General features: G+C 42.9%; 1 protein-coding gene across 6 annotated transcripts in view; it reads left to right on the forward strand.

Moving 5' to 3' along the window:
- PTPRA (protein tyrosine phosphatase receptor type A) overlaps window positions 1-16,602 on the forward strand; it is a 259,596-nt gene that overhangs the window by 129,655 nt on the left and 113,339 nt on the right. For all 6 annotated transcript variants that reach the window (XM_073342939.1, XM_073342931.1, XM_073342934.1 and 3 more), the window contains one exon: window positions 3,327-3,399. In XM_073342939.1, coding sequence (XP_073199040.1) covers window positions 3,373-3,399 — 27 coding nt within the window. In that variant the 5' untranslated portion in view covers window positions 3,327-3,372. The remainder of the gene's footprint in view (window positions 1-3,326; window positions 3,400-16,602) is intronic.

Below are 16,602 nucleotides of genomic sequence, written 5' to 3' on the forward strand. Positions count from 1 at the left end.
GCACACTCGACTCGGGTGCAGGCCTCGTTGGCTGTCTTCGTGGCCCACCTCCCCATCCAGGACATTCGTGGGGCTGCCATGTGTTCTACGGTTCACACGTTCGTCTCGCACTATGCAATCGTCCCCCAAACCAGGGATGACGCCGGGTTCAGCAGGGCTGTCCTCCATCCTGGGAACTTGTGAACTCCTACCCACCTCCAACAAATATAGCCTGGAACCACCTGTTGTTGAATACACATGAGCAATCACGCGAAGAAGAAAAGACAGTTACCTTTTTCGTAACTGGTGTTCTTAGAGATGTGTTGCTCATATCTATTCCACATCCCGCCCTCCTTCCCCTCTGTCGGAGTTTTCTGGCAAGAAGGAACTGACGAGTTGGGTGGGGAGCACACAGATCCCCTTATACCACGCCAGGCAGGTGCCACTCCAGGGGTCGCGGGGGGCACTCCCCCCATGGGTACTGCTAGGGGAAAAACTTCCGGCACTGGTGCAAGTGGCGAGCATTCACATCTGTTGTGGAATAGACATAAGCAACACATCTCGAAGAACACCAGTTACGGAAAAGGTAACTGTCTTTTTTCAGTTTGCCTAATACAAGTACTGTAGTGCAATCTCTTTATCATGAAAGTTGAACTTACAAATGTAGAATTATGTACAAAAAAACCCTGCATTTAAAAATAAATGAAAATTTTAAAGTCTGCAAGTCCACTCAGTCCTATTTCTTGTTCAGCCAATTGCTTAGGCAAACAAGTTTGTTCACATTTGCAGGAGATAATGCCGCCCACTTCTTGTTCACAATGTCACCTGAAAGTGAGAACAGGCAGTTCTTATGGCACTGTTGTAGCTGGCATTGCAAGATATTTACATGCCAGATGCGCTAAAGATTGATATGTCCGTTTGTGTCCCTTTATGCATGGAGATTGCATTACAGTACTTGTGTGAGGTGAACTAAAAAATGCTGTTTCTTTATCGTTTTTACAGTGCAAATATTTGTAATAAAAATAATATAAAGTGAGAAGTGTACACTCGATATTCTGTGTTATAATTGAAATCAATATATTTGAAAATGTAGAAAAACATCCAAAATATTTAATGCATTTCAGTTGGTATTCTATTTAACAATGCAATTAAAACTGTGATTAATGGCGATTAATTGTTTTAATTAATCACGAGTTAACTGTGGTTAGTCGGCACCTCTATTTATAATACATTTTAATAGCAAACTAAAGGCATTTCAAGAATTGAGCGCTGAAAATTTAGAAAATAAAAAATTATCCTATTCTAAGCCAGATGGCAATGAAAGACAACTGGGCCTTGATGCCAGAGTTCCTGCATTCCGCCTGTAATACTGATTTCACTATTAATGTGGGTTTGGATTGGGGCCTCTGTGTGGAAATACAATGTTTTTGTTTTGGTGGACAGTGTTTCTTGTTAACATCTTATGAGTTATCTATCTTTCCTGCTGAGTTTAGAGTATATTTCCAGACAAAAAATACCGAAGTTGAGAGTACATATCAATTACTTACAGGTAAAAACACCTATTTACAAAAACAGTGTTATAAAACAAAACTAGCAATCAAAATTAAAGGGAATGCAGAGAAAAGGTGAAATTTCAAACATTGTAGAGTATGGGAATTCTTTTGCTAGTGACTGCTTTACATTTTTGTGGCTCTCTTTGGAAGGAAAAAAGTTAGTTCTACATGCTTTTTTAGAAAATGGTAATTTAGGTGCTTGAGTCATTTGGAGCCATTTAAAAATCCATGAGAGCCTCATGGGCTATCAAGAGGTCCATACTGGACCAGAGATCAATGTCCCCAGTATAGCTTTCACTCTGTCAGAACTGGCCACAGTTGTAAAGGGCAGGTTTTTCAAAGGCAGTTTATGCCTTTTTGAAAATCTCCCCTTAGATCCCCGAGTATTCCACTTCTTAGAAGTTATGAGAATAGTGTAAGGCCAGACTTGGCAAAGAAGCACTAGAAGAATTTTCAAAATATGTCAAGAACCTTTTTTTTTTTTTTAAATGGAGTTCTGTATCTTGGAAATGGCTTTTCAGAATCACCTCAGGTTTGCTGTCTCTTGTACCGGCCTCTCTCCCACACTCAACTCCTCCACGCCCCAAAAAATAAAACTGAAACCCTGTCTTTTGTGTATAGACTTTTTCCATGCAAAATGTGAAGTTGAAATGACTTTGTGTCATTTAGAGGGAGGTCAAGTGAGGCCTTAGAGTGGAAAGCTGGTCTCAAGCCTGACTATGGAGAGGCGACTGCCTCTTCCTTGTGCCAGTCCTCTACTTCCTTCACAGAATGACTAGTGTGCTTAGGATGACCATATATAGTGTTTTGGCCGGGACAGTCCCCCTTTTCAGCTCTGTCCTGGCCATTTCTACCTTTTTTGCCAAAACTGAGCATTTGTCCTGGCTGCAGGGCAGAGCAGAGAGTGGCGGCTGCTGTCCGGGGGTCAGCTGAAGGCAGCATTGCCTGTCAGCAGGAGAGTGGAGAAATTTGCTGCTGGCAGGCAGCGCTTCCTTCAGAGCTGACCCCCCCCCCATCCCTCCCCCCAGGTGGCGTGGAGCTCAGCAGGTCAGCCCCAGCTGTGGGCGGCACAGGGCTCTGGTGGTGTGGACCTTGGGGAGACATTCTGCTTTTGCCCAGGCCATACATAAGATGGGACTCATGACCAGACTTGGTAGGTCACATAGTAATGAAGACTCAGCTGGGACACGTGTTTCAGGACTAGATGAGATGGAGTAGGAGGGTTGGGGGTGGGGTGAGTGTGTGTCTCTGGTACAGTTTCCTGAAGGATGTTCCCGAAACTGTTGCTCCGTGAAAAATTGCATACGTCATAGTGTCCTGCCTGGTGATTTAGCCTCAGTCTTGGTTTTCATCAACAGCAAGAAAGGGGTGACTGTTCTGAGACTGATTTGAACTCAAAAAGTAATCACCCCCACCCGATCCCTAGTGTGGACCATATCTCCTACAGACTGCTTTCATACTGATTTGCTCATTTTAAGGCCATATTATTCCCTGTGCATGCTTACTACCATATAAGAGACTGGAAACACAGTGAGGTTATGTCTATCATATTTCAGTGGAATTTAAAGATGTGTCCATATATTGTTTTTTTTCTCTCTCAGGGTCTCTTTATAGTTGTACAATAACATCGGGTACATTATTATGTTCTAGATAGAGATAAAGTGAAGTGGAAGTGATTTGCTGAAGGCAGTTGAAAGTGTTTTGCTCTTTCATATCTTTCCTAAAAATGTTTGTAATTTTATAGTTTGTTGAATTCAGAGTCTTCATTTTTTGTTTTTGTTTGCTTGCTTGCAGGGGACACACTTAGAAGAACCTGTATGGGATCCTAAGGACTTAACGGATGGATGATGTGCTTACGATGATTAAGGTAAGGGAAAGAGTCACTTGTTTTGGCATCACCCAATTTCCCCTCTTCTTGAAGCAGGCCTTGGGATTTAGAAGGCAAATTATAGTCCTTGCTTTATTTAAAATATACTAATAATCAAAGGTGGTATTGGGACACTGCTAAAGTACTAACTTGTTCTTAGGAATGTCTCTTTAAATGGAGAAAAAATTGTCTTGCATTTTAGGAATAACCTGGAACATATACAATGGAAAAAATACTATCGTCTTCCTTAAGGATAATAAGAAGCTCTTTAAATTGTAAAACTTTTATTTGAAGAGCTCGGTACAGTATTTTTTGTTCTCTTGAAACTAAGTGGTTGAGTTTGCAATTCAGGCTCTCACTTGTCATTTTGAGCCACTAAGTAGAATATATTTTATTAGTCTATTTCCATCATATTGAAGTGCTGTGGTCAGCTAGTCTGTCCCCAGATGCCATGGTCAGTATAGAAGTGTTGCAACTGCTGATTAATTAGATACAGAAGGATTCTTGTTTTGCTGAAAACATGAATGTACTGGGCAAAGATTTGAAAAGCAAATATAAACGTACTCAGGCCTGGCATTTATTTATAGGTATTTTTGTGACACTCATCACTGTAGTAATTTGTGTCTTGTCTATATTTACACTTTTCAGAAAGCTTCCTTTGTTTCCATTCTGCCACTGGTAGCAAAAATGGAATGTTTATGTAGACAGTGCACTTTCACCACCACGATCTGTGCAGAATTAGGTATCACAACAGTAAAACACCATTACACTACTCATTATTTCTATTATGGTAGCACTGAAAGAGTTTATTTGTCCCAGGCTTTGTACACACACACGAGCCGGTCCCTGCCCTGAGGAGTTTCTTGTTGAATTAGACAAGTCAAGGGGCAGGAGGGAAAACAGACAGAGGGTTCGCTGGTAGAGCTGGGAGGAGAACCCAGGTTTCCTGATTTTCATGGTAGTGCTCTATCCACGCTGCCTGTTCTAGCCGCACTTCCTGTTCTACATTAGTTCTGCTCTTGCAACCGTCTGGTGGAGCTGTACTGGAACTATTGTAGAGACAGCGAGAATTACCTTGTGTGTGTTGGCCGTCACTCCAGCAGTGTTCTGCTGACCACTAATTTATATTAAGCTCTCTGCAGATAATCCACTTAAAAAAAAAAAAGCAAATCTGAAATACTGTAATGAGATTAGAAATATGAATTGTCAGTCAAAAAACTATACCCAATACAGTAGTTTAGAACTTTTTTCATGATATTAGGATTCACTGATACTGTTTGGCACTGTGCAAGACAGAGGGCTAGAAACTGACACCCCTATTCATCTTGAGTAGTACTTTACTCCATGAAGAGTCCAAGAGGAAATTAATAGGGGAGGGGGGTTGTCTACTTGTGAGTAGGATATTCTGGATATAGGCAGGATGTTCCATGCATGGGTGGTGGTATGTGGTGTGGGCAGGAATATTAAATCCAGATTTGTTCTCTAGGTTTCCAGTTAGCCATCCTTTCTTTCATTCATGGTTTGTATCATTACCTACCTTCTTTGGCATCCTTTCTTCTGATCCCCTTTGTCATGTGCAGCTCACATGGCCATAACTAGAAGAAGATGATTGAGACGGGCAGCACAATATGTCATGATGTTATGTGGCAGACATTAGACTGCGATCATAGAAACAATGTTAGTTATGCACAGGAGAGACCTCTTAGGTCATTGTCCTTCTGTCAATAAAGAATTATTTTACAGTATCTCCTTTTATGCTCGAGTTTTCCTTGGCTGAATGTTCCACAACCTAAGAGATTTCACCATTAGGTAACTTTTTCCTGTTGTTCAGTCTAAATGTTTCCTTGCTCAATTTCATCTTACAACTCCTAGTTATCCCCCCCACTGAACACCCTACATGAAGGCTCCCCTCCCTCTCCCACACCCACTTGCAGTTCACACCCTCCAAATCCAAAACGTGTAGTTAGTTATTAATTCTTGTCCCTTATGCATTGCTTTATTACTCTAGACATATTATTTAAGTCCAGCCTCATTCATCTTTTTTTGCCTTTCTCTAAAGGCCAAACACAACTTAATCTGTTGTCCACGGAAAGACTGCCATTGCCTTCAGAGTGGTGATCAGCCTCTAAATTTCCACCAGTTTAACATCATTCCTGTCCAGAGGTACATGGAAGTGAGATTGCTCATGAAATCTTGCATACATGCCTTAAGGCACAGTGCCGCATTGTGTGCTAGATTTTGCCCTCTTACATGCACGCAGTCCAGTTGACTGGAAGAATGTATCATAAATGAACATTTGATCCAGTGTGTCCATTCTTCGCCAGTGCAAGAAAGCTGCATGCTGTAAAACGGATGCTGTCTTTCGGTAACACCAATGGAAACAGTGAGTTTCATCGGTATTGTTAGCTCACTGGTTGGTAGTTGGGGGAAGAGATGGAAATTCATGTTCTGACAAGAGCAAATGATTTACAGTAGGTTTGTGGATCTTAAATGTTATTTGGACTTGTTTGGCTTAGGATAAGAGCTGTGTGGAATGTACTTGAGAGTGAATTTGCATGGATGATTCCTTTCACAAAATGAACATCTGTATAGGCATTCATGCCATGCTCCATAGTATCTGAGCATCCATAAGATGAGTCTGTATATGGTTCAAGCAGTGTCAAGAAGATGCCATGTTAAAGCCCATGTGCTTATCCTGCCTTTTGGTCTTTTTTTTGATTAAGTTAGATAAAATGCTAGTCAGTAGCTACAATCAAGGGGGTTCTCTGGTATAGACAGTACCATAGGTACACATGGAGATATTCAGATACACCTCTCATTCCTTTAACCTCTTCCACAGTTGTGTTTGGTTTGCAATAGTGCTCAATTACATAGCTGGATGGAGTGATTCATAGAATCATAGAATATCAGGGTTGGAAGGGACCTCAGGAGGTCATCTAGTCCAACCCCCTGCTCAAAAGCAGGACCAATCCCCAATTAAATCATCCCAGCCAGGGCTTTGTCAAGCCTGACCTTAAAAACTTCTAAGGAAGGAGATTCCACCACCTCCCTAGGCAACGCATTCCAGTGTTTCACCACCCTCCTAGTGAAGTTTTTCCTAATATCCAACCTAAACCTCCCCCACTGCAACTTGAGACCATTACTCCTTGTCCTGTCCTCTTCCACCACTGAGAGTAGTCTAGAACCATCCTCTCTGGAACCACCTCTCAGGTAGTTGAAAGCAGCTATCAAATCCTCACTCATTCTTCTCTTCTGCAGACTAAACAATCGCAGTTCCCTCAGCCTCTCCTCATAAGTCATGTGTTCCAGACCCCTAATCATTTTTGTTGTCCTTCGCTGGACTCTCTCCAATTTATCCACATCCTTCTTGTAGTGTGGGTCCCAAAACTGGACACAGTACTCCAGATGAGGCCTCACCAATGTCGACTAGAGGGGAACGATCACGTCCCTCATCCTGCTGGCAATGCCCCTACTTATACATCCCAAAATGCCATTGGCCTTCTTGGCAACAAGGGCATACTTTTGACTCGTATCCAGCTTCTCGTCCACTGTAACCCCAAGGTCCTTCTCTGCAGAACTGCTGCCTAGCCATTCGGTCCCTAGTCTGTAGCGGTGCATTGGATTCTTCCGTCCTAAGTGCAGAACTCTGCACTTGTCCTTGTTGAACCTCATCAGATTTCTTGTGGCCCAATCCTCTAATTTGTCTAGGTCCCTCTGTATCCTATCCCAACCCTCCAGCATATCTACCTCTCCTCCCAGTTTAGTGTCAGCTGCAAACTTGCTGAGGGTGTAATCCACACCATCCTCCAGATCATTTATGAAGATATTGAACAAAACCGGCCCGAGGACCGACCCTTGGGGCACTCCACTTGATACCGGCTGGCAAGTAGACATGGAGCCATTGATCACTACCCATTGAGCCTGACAATCTAGCCAACTTTCTATCCACCTTATAGTCCATTCATCCAGCCCATGCTTCTTTAACTTGCTGGCAAGAATACTGTGGGAGATGGTGTCAAAAGCTTTGCTAAAGTCAAGGAACAATACATCCACTGCTTTCCCCTCATCCACAGTGCCAGTTTTCTCATCATAGAAGCCAATTAGATTATTCAGGCATGACTTGCCCTTGGTGAATCCATGCTGACTGTTCCTGATCACTTTTCTCTCCTCTAAGGGCTTCAGAATTGATTCCTTGAGGACCTGCTCCATGATTTTTCCAAGGACTGAGGTGAGGTTGACTGGCCTGTAGTTCCCAGGATCCTCCTCCTTCCCTTTTTTGAAGGTGGGCACTACATTAGCCTTTTTCCAGTCGTCCGGGACCTCCCCCGATTGCCATGAGCTTTCAAAGATAATGGCCAATGGCTCTGCAATCACATCCACCAGCTCCTTTAGCACTCTCGGGTGCAGCGCATCCGGCCCCATGAACTTTTGCTCGTCCAGCTTTTCTAAATAGTCCCGAACCACTTCTTTCTCCACAAAGGGCTGGTCACCTCCTCCCCATGCTGTGCTGCCCAGTGCAGCAGTCTGGGAGCTGACCTTGTTCATGAAGACAGAGGCAAAAAAAGCATTGAGTACATTATTTTTTTCCACATCCTCTGTCACTAGGTTGCCTCCCTCATTCAGTAAGGGGCCCATGCTTTCCTTGACTGACTTCTTGTTGCTAACATACCTGAAGAAACCCTTCTTGTTACTCTTAACATCTCTTGCTAGCTGCGCCTCCAGGTGTGATTTGGCCTTCCTGATTTCACTCCTGCATGCCCGAGCAATATTTTTCTTCCTGGTCATTTCTCCAATCTTCCACTTCTTGTAAGCTTCTTTTTTGTGTTTAAGATCAGGAAGGATTTCACTGTTAAGCCAAGCTGGTCCCCTGGCATATTTACTATTCTTTCTACACATCAGGATAGTTTGTCCCTGTAACCTCACTAAAGATTCTTTAAAATACAGCCAGCTCTCCTAGACTCCTTTCCCCCTCATGTTATTCTCCCAGGGGATCCTGTCCATCAGTTCCCTGAGGTTGTCAAAGTCTGCTTTTCTGAAGTCCAAGGTCCATATTCTGCTGCTCTCCTTTCTTCCCTGTGTCAGGATCCTGAACTCTACCATCTCATGGTCACTGCCTCCCAGGTTCCCATCCACTTTAGCTTCCCCTACTAATTCTTCCCGGTTTGTGAGCAGCAGGTCAAGAAGAGCTCTGCCCCTAGTTGGTTCCTCCAGCACTTGCACCAGGAAATTGTCCCCTACGCTTTCCAAAAACTTCCTGGATTTTCTGTGTACCACTGTATTGCTCTCCCAGCAGATATTAGGGTGATTGAAGTCTCCCATGAGAACCAGGGCGTGCGATCTAGTAACTTCCGTGAGTTGCCGGAAGAAAGCCTCGTCTATCTCATCCCCCTGGTCCGGTGGTCTATAGCAGACTCCCACCACAACATCACCCTTGTTGCTCATGCTTCTAAACTTAATCCAGAGACTCTCAGGTTTTTCTGCAGTTTCATACCAGAGCTCTGAGCAATCGTACTGCTCCCTTACATACAATGCAACTCCCCCACCTTTTCTGCCCTGCCTGTCCTTCCTGAACAGTTTATATCCATCCATGACAGTACTCCAGTCATGTGAGTTATCCCATCAAGTCTCTGTTGTTCCAATCACATCGTAATTCCTTGACTGTGCCAGGACTTCCAGTTCTCCCTGCTTGTTTCCCAGGCTTCTTGTATTTGTGTATAGGCACTTGAGATAACTTGCTGTTTGTCCTGCTTTCTTAGTATGAGGCAGGAGCCCTCCCCTTTCACGTTCTCCTGCTCGTGCTTCCTCCCAGTATCCCACATCCCCACTTACCTCATGGAAGACGGTAGAGATTTCAGGAGACTGGAAAATTGCATGTATAGTTCACATCTATGAAAATGGAAACTAGGGCAATCTGGGGAATTATAGACCAGTCAATTTAACTTCAGTACCTGGAAAGATAATGGAGCAAATAATCAATCAGTTTGCAGACACCTAGACGATAATAAGGTGATAAGTAACAGCATCAATTTGTTAAAGACAAATGGTGTCAAACCAACCTAGTAGCTTTCTTTGACAGAGTAATAACAAGACTTGTGGATGGGGGGAAGCGGTACATGTGCTATATCTTGACTTTACTGAGACTTTTGATGCTTTCTCCATGACCTTCTCATAAACTAGGGAAATATAACCTAGATGGTGCTAGTGTATGGTGGGTGCATAACTGGTTGGAAAACCGTTCCCAGAGAGTAGTTATCAGCGATTCACAGTCAAACTGAAAGAGCATAGCTGGAGGGGTCCCTCAGGGATCAGTTCTGTTCAATAACTTCATCAGCGATTTAGATAATGGCATGGAGAGTACACTTACAAAATTTGTGGATGATACCAAGCTGGGAAGAGTTGCAAGTGCTTTGGATGCTAGGGTTAAAATTCAAAATGATCTGGACAAAACTGGAGAAATGGTCTGAAGCAAATAGGATGAAATTCAATAAGGACAGTTGCAAAGTACTCCACTTACGAAGGAACAATCAGTTGCACACATACAAAATGGGAAATGACTGCCTTGGAAGGAGTACTGCAGAAAGGGATCTGAGGGTCATAATGGATCACAAGTTAAATATGCGTCAACTGTGTCTCACTTTTGTGCAAAAAAAAAAAAAAATCATTCTGGGATGTATTAGCAGGAGTGTTGTAAGCAAGACACAAGAAGTAATTCTTCCGCTCTACTCTGTGCTGATAAGGACTCATCTGGAGTACTGTGTTCAGTTCTGGGTGACACATTTCAGGAAAGGTGTGGACAAATTGGAGAAAGTCCAGAGAAGAGCAATAAAAAGGATTAAAGGTCTGGAAAACATGACCTATGAGGGAAGATTGAAAAAAATTGGGTTTGTTTAGTCTGGAGAAGAGAAGACTGAGAGGGGACATAACAGTTTTCAAGGAGGAGGGAGAAAAGTTGTTCTCCTTAACATCAAAGGATAGGACAAGAAGCAACGGGCTTAAACTGCAGCAAAGGCAGTTTAGGTTGGACATTAGGAAAAACTTCCTAACTATGAGAGTAGTTAAGCACTGGAATAAATTGCCTATGGAGGTTGTGGAATCTCTACCATTGGAGATTCGTAAGAGCAGGTTAGACAAACACCTGTCAGGGATTGTCTAGAGAATACTTAGTCCTGCCATGAGTGCAGGGCACTGGACTAGATGACCTCTCGAGGACCCTTCCAGTCCTATGATTCTATAAATCTACAGTTTATACTATAAAATTAGAATGTTCAAAAATGCTTTCGTTTTGTTTGTTTTTTTAAATGATGCCAGGGAGGAGGGAGGGTGAGGCACATTCCCCCTTTTGTTCCGGGCCATTTCACAATCCAGACATTTATAGCTGTGTGGTTTTGCAGGTTTTACATTTAATTGTGTGAAATAAATAGGGCCTGATTTCCGAAAGGGCTTAGTTCCTATTACTCCAGTAAAAACCAATGGGAGCTCAGGCTCTCAGCCTCTTTGAAAATCAGACTCAAGTTTTTGGAGGATGCAAACTGATTGGATCTGCAAACAAGTTTTTGGAGGATGCAAAGGCGGTATTTTCAAAAGTAAAAAAAAAAAAAAAGTCACACTGAAAATCATGGGGGTTTGTGCTCCTAAATCACTTAAACTCTTTTGAAAATCCTATGCTGTATGCACAAAATTAGGAAAAGGACTATTTTTAAGTCTTAAATGTCTTTCACTTAAATGAATTTTCTAGCAAAATAGACACATTTCACAAGACTCTTGCAAAATCTGATCTTTCTTGTGCATTTATAAACATCTAGGTTTTGATTTTCATGGTAACTGTTTCACATAGCACTGGCATTAAACACAGTGCACCAATGTCCTGCTTTCTCAATTCACTGGTGTTTATATAGTTAAATAAAACACAGTTCATACAGACGGTGCCTGGAAGCATGCTGGGACCTGTTAGCAATACCTTGAGCTGTTTATATAAACAAATACACCTTCTGCCTTGTCTCTGACAATTAGCTCCTTGAAATTAGTAATGTTGGCAGTAGATTGTGCAGCAGAAGGTCTTGGTGATTGGGAAAACACTTTAGCATTGTATTGCATTCCTGTAGCTTACCTGGAGTATGTGCAAGTGCTGCATATCTGATCACAGAACATTTGTGATCCCAATTCCAGCTGTTGTTCTTGGAGATCCCCAAGGCAGTTTCCAGGACCTGCGATTTTGAAATACATTCACAAAGAACTGATACCTTGCAACTGATTTGGCAGCTGTATAGTGCAGGAACCTATATAGATTCCATAAACGAGTTACTGTGTGAGTTTAAAAGATAACTGAGGACCTGATTCTGTGAATTCAAGTATTGTACACAGTAGGTTGGAGGGCTTTAAGTTCAGCTTGTTTGATGTGTATTTAGGTAGGGTGTTTCTGCGTACAGTATTGTCTGTTTACACACTTGTAACCTAAAATGATGTAAACATGACAACAAAATGCTAATGCATCGGTCGTTAATACATTGTTCTGAAGCAGGCCGTAGGCCTTAAGAAATGCTCTGATTGGCCTTGTACAGCCCACGGGCTGTAAGTTGGGCACCCCAGCTTTAATGTTCTGCTGGTGGTATGGCTGAGGTTAATTTAAATAAGGTATGTGACACACAGTGCCACCTAGTGGCTGAACAGTATAATACAGATTGGTTTCAGAGTAGCAGCTGTGTTAACCTGTATTATGCAAAAAGAAAAGGAGGACTTGTGGCACCTTAGAGACTAGCCAATTTATTTGAGCATAAGCTTTCGTGAGCTACAGCTCACTTCATCGAATGCATCTGATGAAGTGAGCTGTAGCTCATGAAAGCTTATGCTCAAATAAATTGGTTAGTCTCTAAGGTGCCACAAGTCCTCCTTTTCTTTTTGCATCATACAGATTAACATTCCAATGCATCGCTCCCTTTGTCAGTGGTCCCCAAATTTTTTGGGGTCATGCCCCGCCCTTACCCTGTCTGCTCCTTCACCCCTGCCTAGAGTCGGGCTATAGCTCCCGTGGCGGGGGGACACAGACAGGTGTAAAGGTGGTAAGTCTGAGGATGCAGCTGCAGGTCGGTCTACAGCCAGAGCCATGGCCAAGGGTCGAGGTCAGGGGCAGGAGCAGAGCTACAGCTGAGCTGCACTGGGGGCCAGCAACCGGCTCTGCGGCCAAGAGCAGAGCAGCAGCTCAGCTGCAGTGGGGGCTAGCAGCTGGGCCTTCAGCTGGGTGTGGAGCTGTGCCCGGGCTGGGGACTGGGCCAGGTGTGGGGCCGGGGACCAGGGCTGCGGCTTTGGGGGAGGGGTCAGAGCAGAGCTGCGGCAGGTCTGGGTGGCGCTCCCTTCCTGCTCCTCATGGGGGCTGTCCTGGGATCACTGCTCTCCCCTGACCCCGCCTGAACATTCCTCTGTGTTCTGCCAGGGGGGTGACCCACAGTTTGGGGACCTCTGCTTTATGTTGTACATTCCTATCCTTTACAGAATTTGTACTATCACTTTATCTTTGATATTCGGTACGGATCAGTCTAAGTGTCTGAATCATACTGATTTTCTAATTACACAAACTAAATGCGTAACAACTTTTTCAGGTGGCTGTGGTCAGTTTGGAATCCTTGAGTCATCTTGTTCTGTGTCTATCATCTGTAGAGTTTGCTCTATTAGTTCTTTCTGAAGCACAAACTGTAGTGTTGATGGCTTCTGTTGAACTCTCCACTATCAGTCTCAATTGCATATGATCTGGTTATTAAATTCTTTTTCTTTCCAACAGCAGGAGTTTCTTTCCATCATCCTTTTTCTCCATCCAATTTGATACAAATGGAGTGACCAGGCTCTAGACTTGGTGGTAGTATGTTGTAAAAGTGTTTGTAAGCTCTTTTTGCCTTTTTATCTGATTTGGCTACTCTCTTTGTATTTGGCCACTTTGCGAGAGATTCTTTTCCAAAGCGGGAACAGTAGTTCTGAGTTGTTTTTCCCCATCAGGAACATAAGAACAGCCATACTCAGTCAGACCCAAGGTCCATCTAGCCTGGTATCCTGTGTTCTGACAGTGGCCAATACCAGGTGCCCCAGAGGAAATGAACAGAACAGGTAGTAATCAAGCGATCCATCCCGTCACCCATTTCCAGCTTTTGGCAAACAGAGGCTAGGGACACCATCCTTGCCCATCCTGGCTAATAGCCAGAAGTCATGCTGGACTATATCTGGTAGCTACTATTGGTGCTGATATGTACCTCAGAAGATCAAGAAATGGCTCTTCCTGCTCTCTGTCTCTCCATTTGCTTGTGGGTAATGTGGGCTGCTAGTAATATGGTCAAAATCATATTTCATCCAGAATGTCTTAAATTCTGCAGCAGTGAATTGTGGTCTGTTGTCCATTAGTCACTACCAAAATGAGAAAAAATGTACTTCAGTTTCTTGAGAACACCATGACATGTCTTTCAAGTACATAGTTTTTATCTACCTAAAAAAATAGTCCACTGTGACTGGGTAATGTCCCCTGAATTCCCATAAATCTTCAGCTAGTCTCTTGCCAAGTCTGTCTGGTAAAGGTGTTTGTTTGCTGTATGGTTCAGCATTGTCTAAAGTTTATTTGTACTGGATTTCCGTTCAAAAGTCCAATATCATCAAATATTCAGTGTTCTTCAGCCTTTCTCAGTAGGCTTATCTTGTTGTTGATCTTTTGGTTGCTTACACTCTGAATGCATAGCTTTGTGTTTGTAAGTTGTTTCTGTGGTTAAGTGGCTCTTGCAGTTCAGAATATCTCCAGCTCTTGTCAGAGCTGTGTCAAGTGACTTCAGAAGAGGTTGTAGGTTATTGTAAGTCCCTTCTGAGATGACTTGTGATATCCACTCCGGAGTCTATTTTAAAGTCAATAGTTTTTCATGAATTACTTTAACTGTCCAGGCAGGCTCTGTCATCACATGTGATAGATCAAAGAAATAATGGCTCTTGATTGTCTGTAATATGAATCAACTCTGTGACTACTTCAGTGCTGCAAACAACTGCAAAATGTCCATATTTTGTGCATTTGTTACACCTTGTGTCTTTGATTGGGCATGCATCATCTCTTAGATTATGAATTTTTCCACATCTGGTGCATTTAGTGTAATGCTTTGGTGTTTGACTGGGAGTTATTTCTTCTTGCCATGGGAGGTCTTATGGTAACAACTTGAAGCAGTCATGCTGTCTGTTAACAGTTCCTAAGCTAGTTTTCTTCTTTTTCCAGTTTGGCAAATTGTTACTGGTTTTGCTGTCTGTCCAGCTCAGACTGCTTTGCTACTTGAATGGCTGTGTGGAGATTTAAGGTTGTTGGGGTTTTTTAATTGTAGCTGCTGTGAAAGATTTGTATCTGTTAACCAAATAACTAGCCTGTCTCTGATACTTTTGGCAAATAAACTAGTTGTCTGAGCTTTCCTAGAACAGGCACAAGTGATGAGGAAGATCTCTTTGCAGCTTAAAATCATTTAGCATATCATGTATTTATCTAGATTTCTATACTACAGTCTTTACTATATTTGTAAATAGTATGTATTTGGATTATAGTAGCATACACAACATGCTAGGCCAAGGGTTCTCAATTTAGCCAGGTCACAAATAGATGTCCAGGAGAGGTGGGGGAGAGGTGCAGCCATCTTAGCAATATGGAAAGGGAAAGTGGAAGGGGGTCTCAGCTAGATTCCAGCTAGATGAGTGTGGGGTTCTGGTATGGAAAAAATTGAGAACTGCTTTGCTAAATTCATTCCTAACATGTAGGATAAAGTCCTAGAAAAAGATGTAGGAAAGGGATAAATCATACAAGCAATTTAAAAAGAATGTACAGTTAGTGTCCCCATTGGTCCTGTCTGTAGCCACTATTAGTTTCCTATTTCTTTGTAGACATCATAGTAGAAATGAGTCTGGAGGAAAGACTTTGAGGAAGAGGAGGAGGAAAGGGTAGTGGCAGATCAATTCAGGGAGAGCAAGTCAGTAAGAAAAGAGTGGATAAGAGAAGGGGCAGAGCTGTGAAGGGGAAGGTGAGGACAAGAAGCAGTGGAAAAGGGGAGTTGGTGGAGGTATTTAGAACTGGGATGGCAAGAGGCTGGGAAGAATACCCTAGAAGCTGCTAAGGAGAGGAGCCTGTTGTAGTGATCAAGGTGGAAGTTGAGGGCCTGGTCAAGAGTTCTAGTCGTGAGCATAGATAAAAGGTCTGAATTTAGAAATGTTCAGGCGTGAGGGGCGGGGAGGAGTGCCAGGCACTGGACATAGCCTGGACGTTTGAAGCAGAGGGAGTAGTCAAAAATAATTCCTTGTTTATAGGTCTGAATCACAGGGAGGATTGTGATAACAGCTGTGACTGGGAATAAAGGAATTTGAAAGTGAAATATCAGAAGGAGTTGGAGTCCAATGCCTTAAATTCAAAATTCTGTGTTTTAATGCAAGGTTAGGAAGGTTGCATAATTTAGAACTGCATGAAATCTGGAAGACAGCACCTCCCACAGCATAGCACCCCAAATACCACTGAATCAGTAACAACTCAAAAAAAAGCATGACGTGTACTGAATCGGCAACATATGCAGCTCCTGCACTTTCTGCAGGAAAGCTATGAAAATAATTCCCTGCTTCCGCGTGCCTTATTCCAATTACTAGACCAAGCGCCTTCATAAAAATAAAACAAAAATCCTTTCCAGATTATGATCTAAATCCAGGTGATAAATAACCTCTCAACTATTAATGAATAGCTGCCTTCAGCTGAGTAGGTACTAGCTGCAAGCTTCAGACTAGTTTATTGCTCTCACACCACCTTTTTAATACTTACAGTCAAAGAAAGGAAAGGCCCCTAGTTGCTTCACTGTGGAGGGAAACATGAAAAGCAAAGTTTCATGATGATGCTTGTTACAGGAAAAGCACCCAACTCCATATTTCTACTGCTGCTTCCCCTACTGAATTCAAGTTGATGGGGAGGTTTACATCTGCTAGATGAAAGCTTATGCACAATATGTGGTTGATGCAAATTTCCCCCAAAATGACTGATCACATGTAACGAATCTTCCACTCTACAGCTGCTAGCCTAGCCCACAGGAGGCTGTTGGGCTTCAATGGGGCATCTCTGCACAGGTGTGGTCTGTAACACTGAAATTGCCAGCTAATGTCAAGCAGGGAGGCTTAAAAATATCCATAGGCACAAAACCAAAAAACCCGAACAAACTCTACTGATCTCGA

The sequence above is a fragment of the Lepidochelys kempii genome, chromosome 4 (assembly GCF_965140285.1).
Source record: "Lepidochelys kempii isolate rLepKem1 chromosome 4, rLepKem1.hap1, whole genome shotgun sequence".
Classification (NCBI taxonomy): domain Eukaryota; kingdom Metazoa; phylum Chordata; order Testudines; family Cheloniidae; genus Lepidochelys; species Lepidochelys kempii.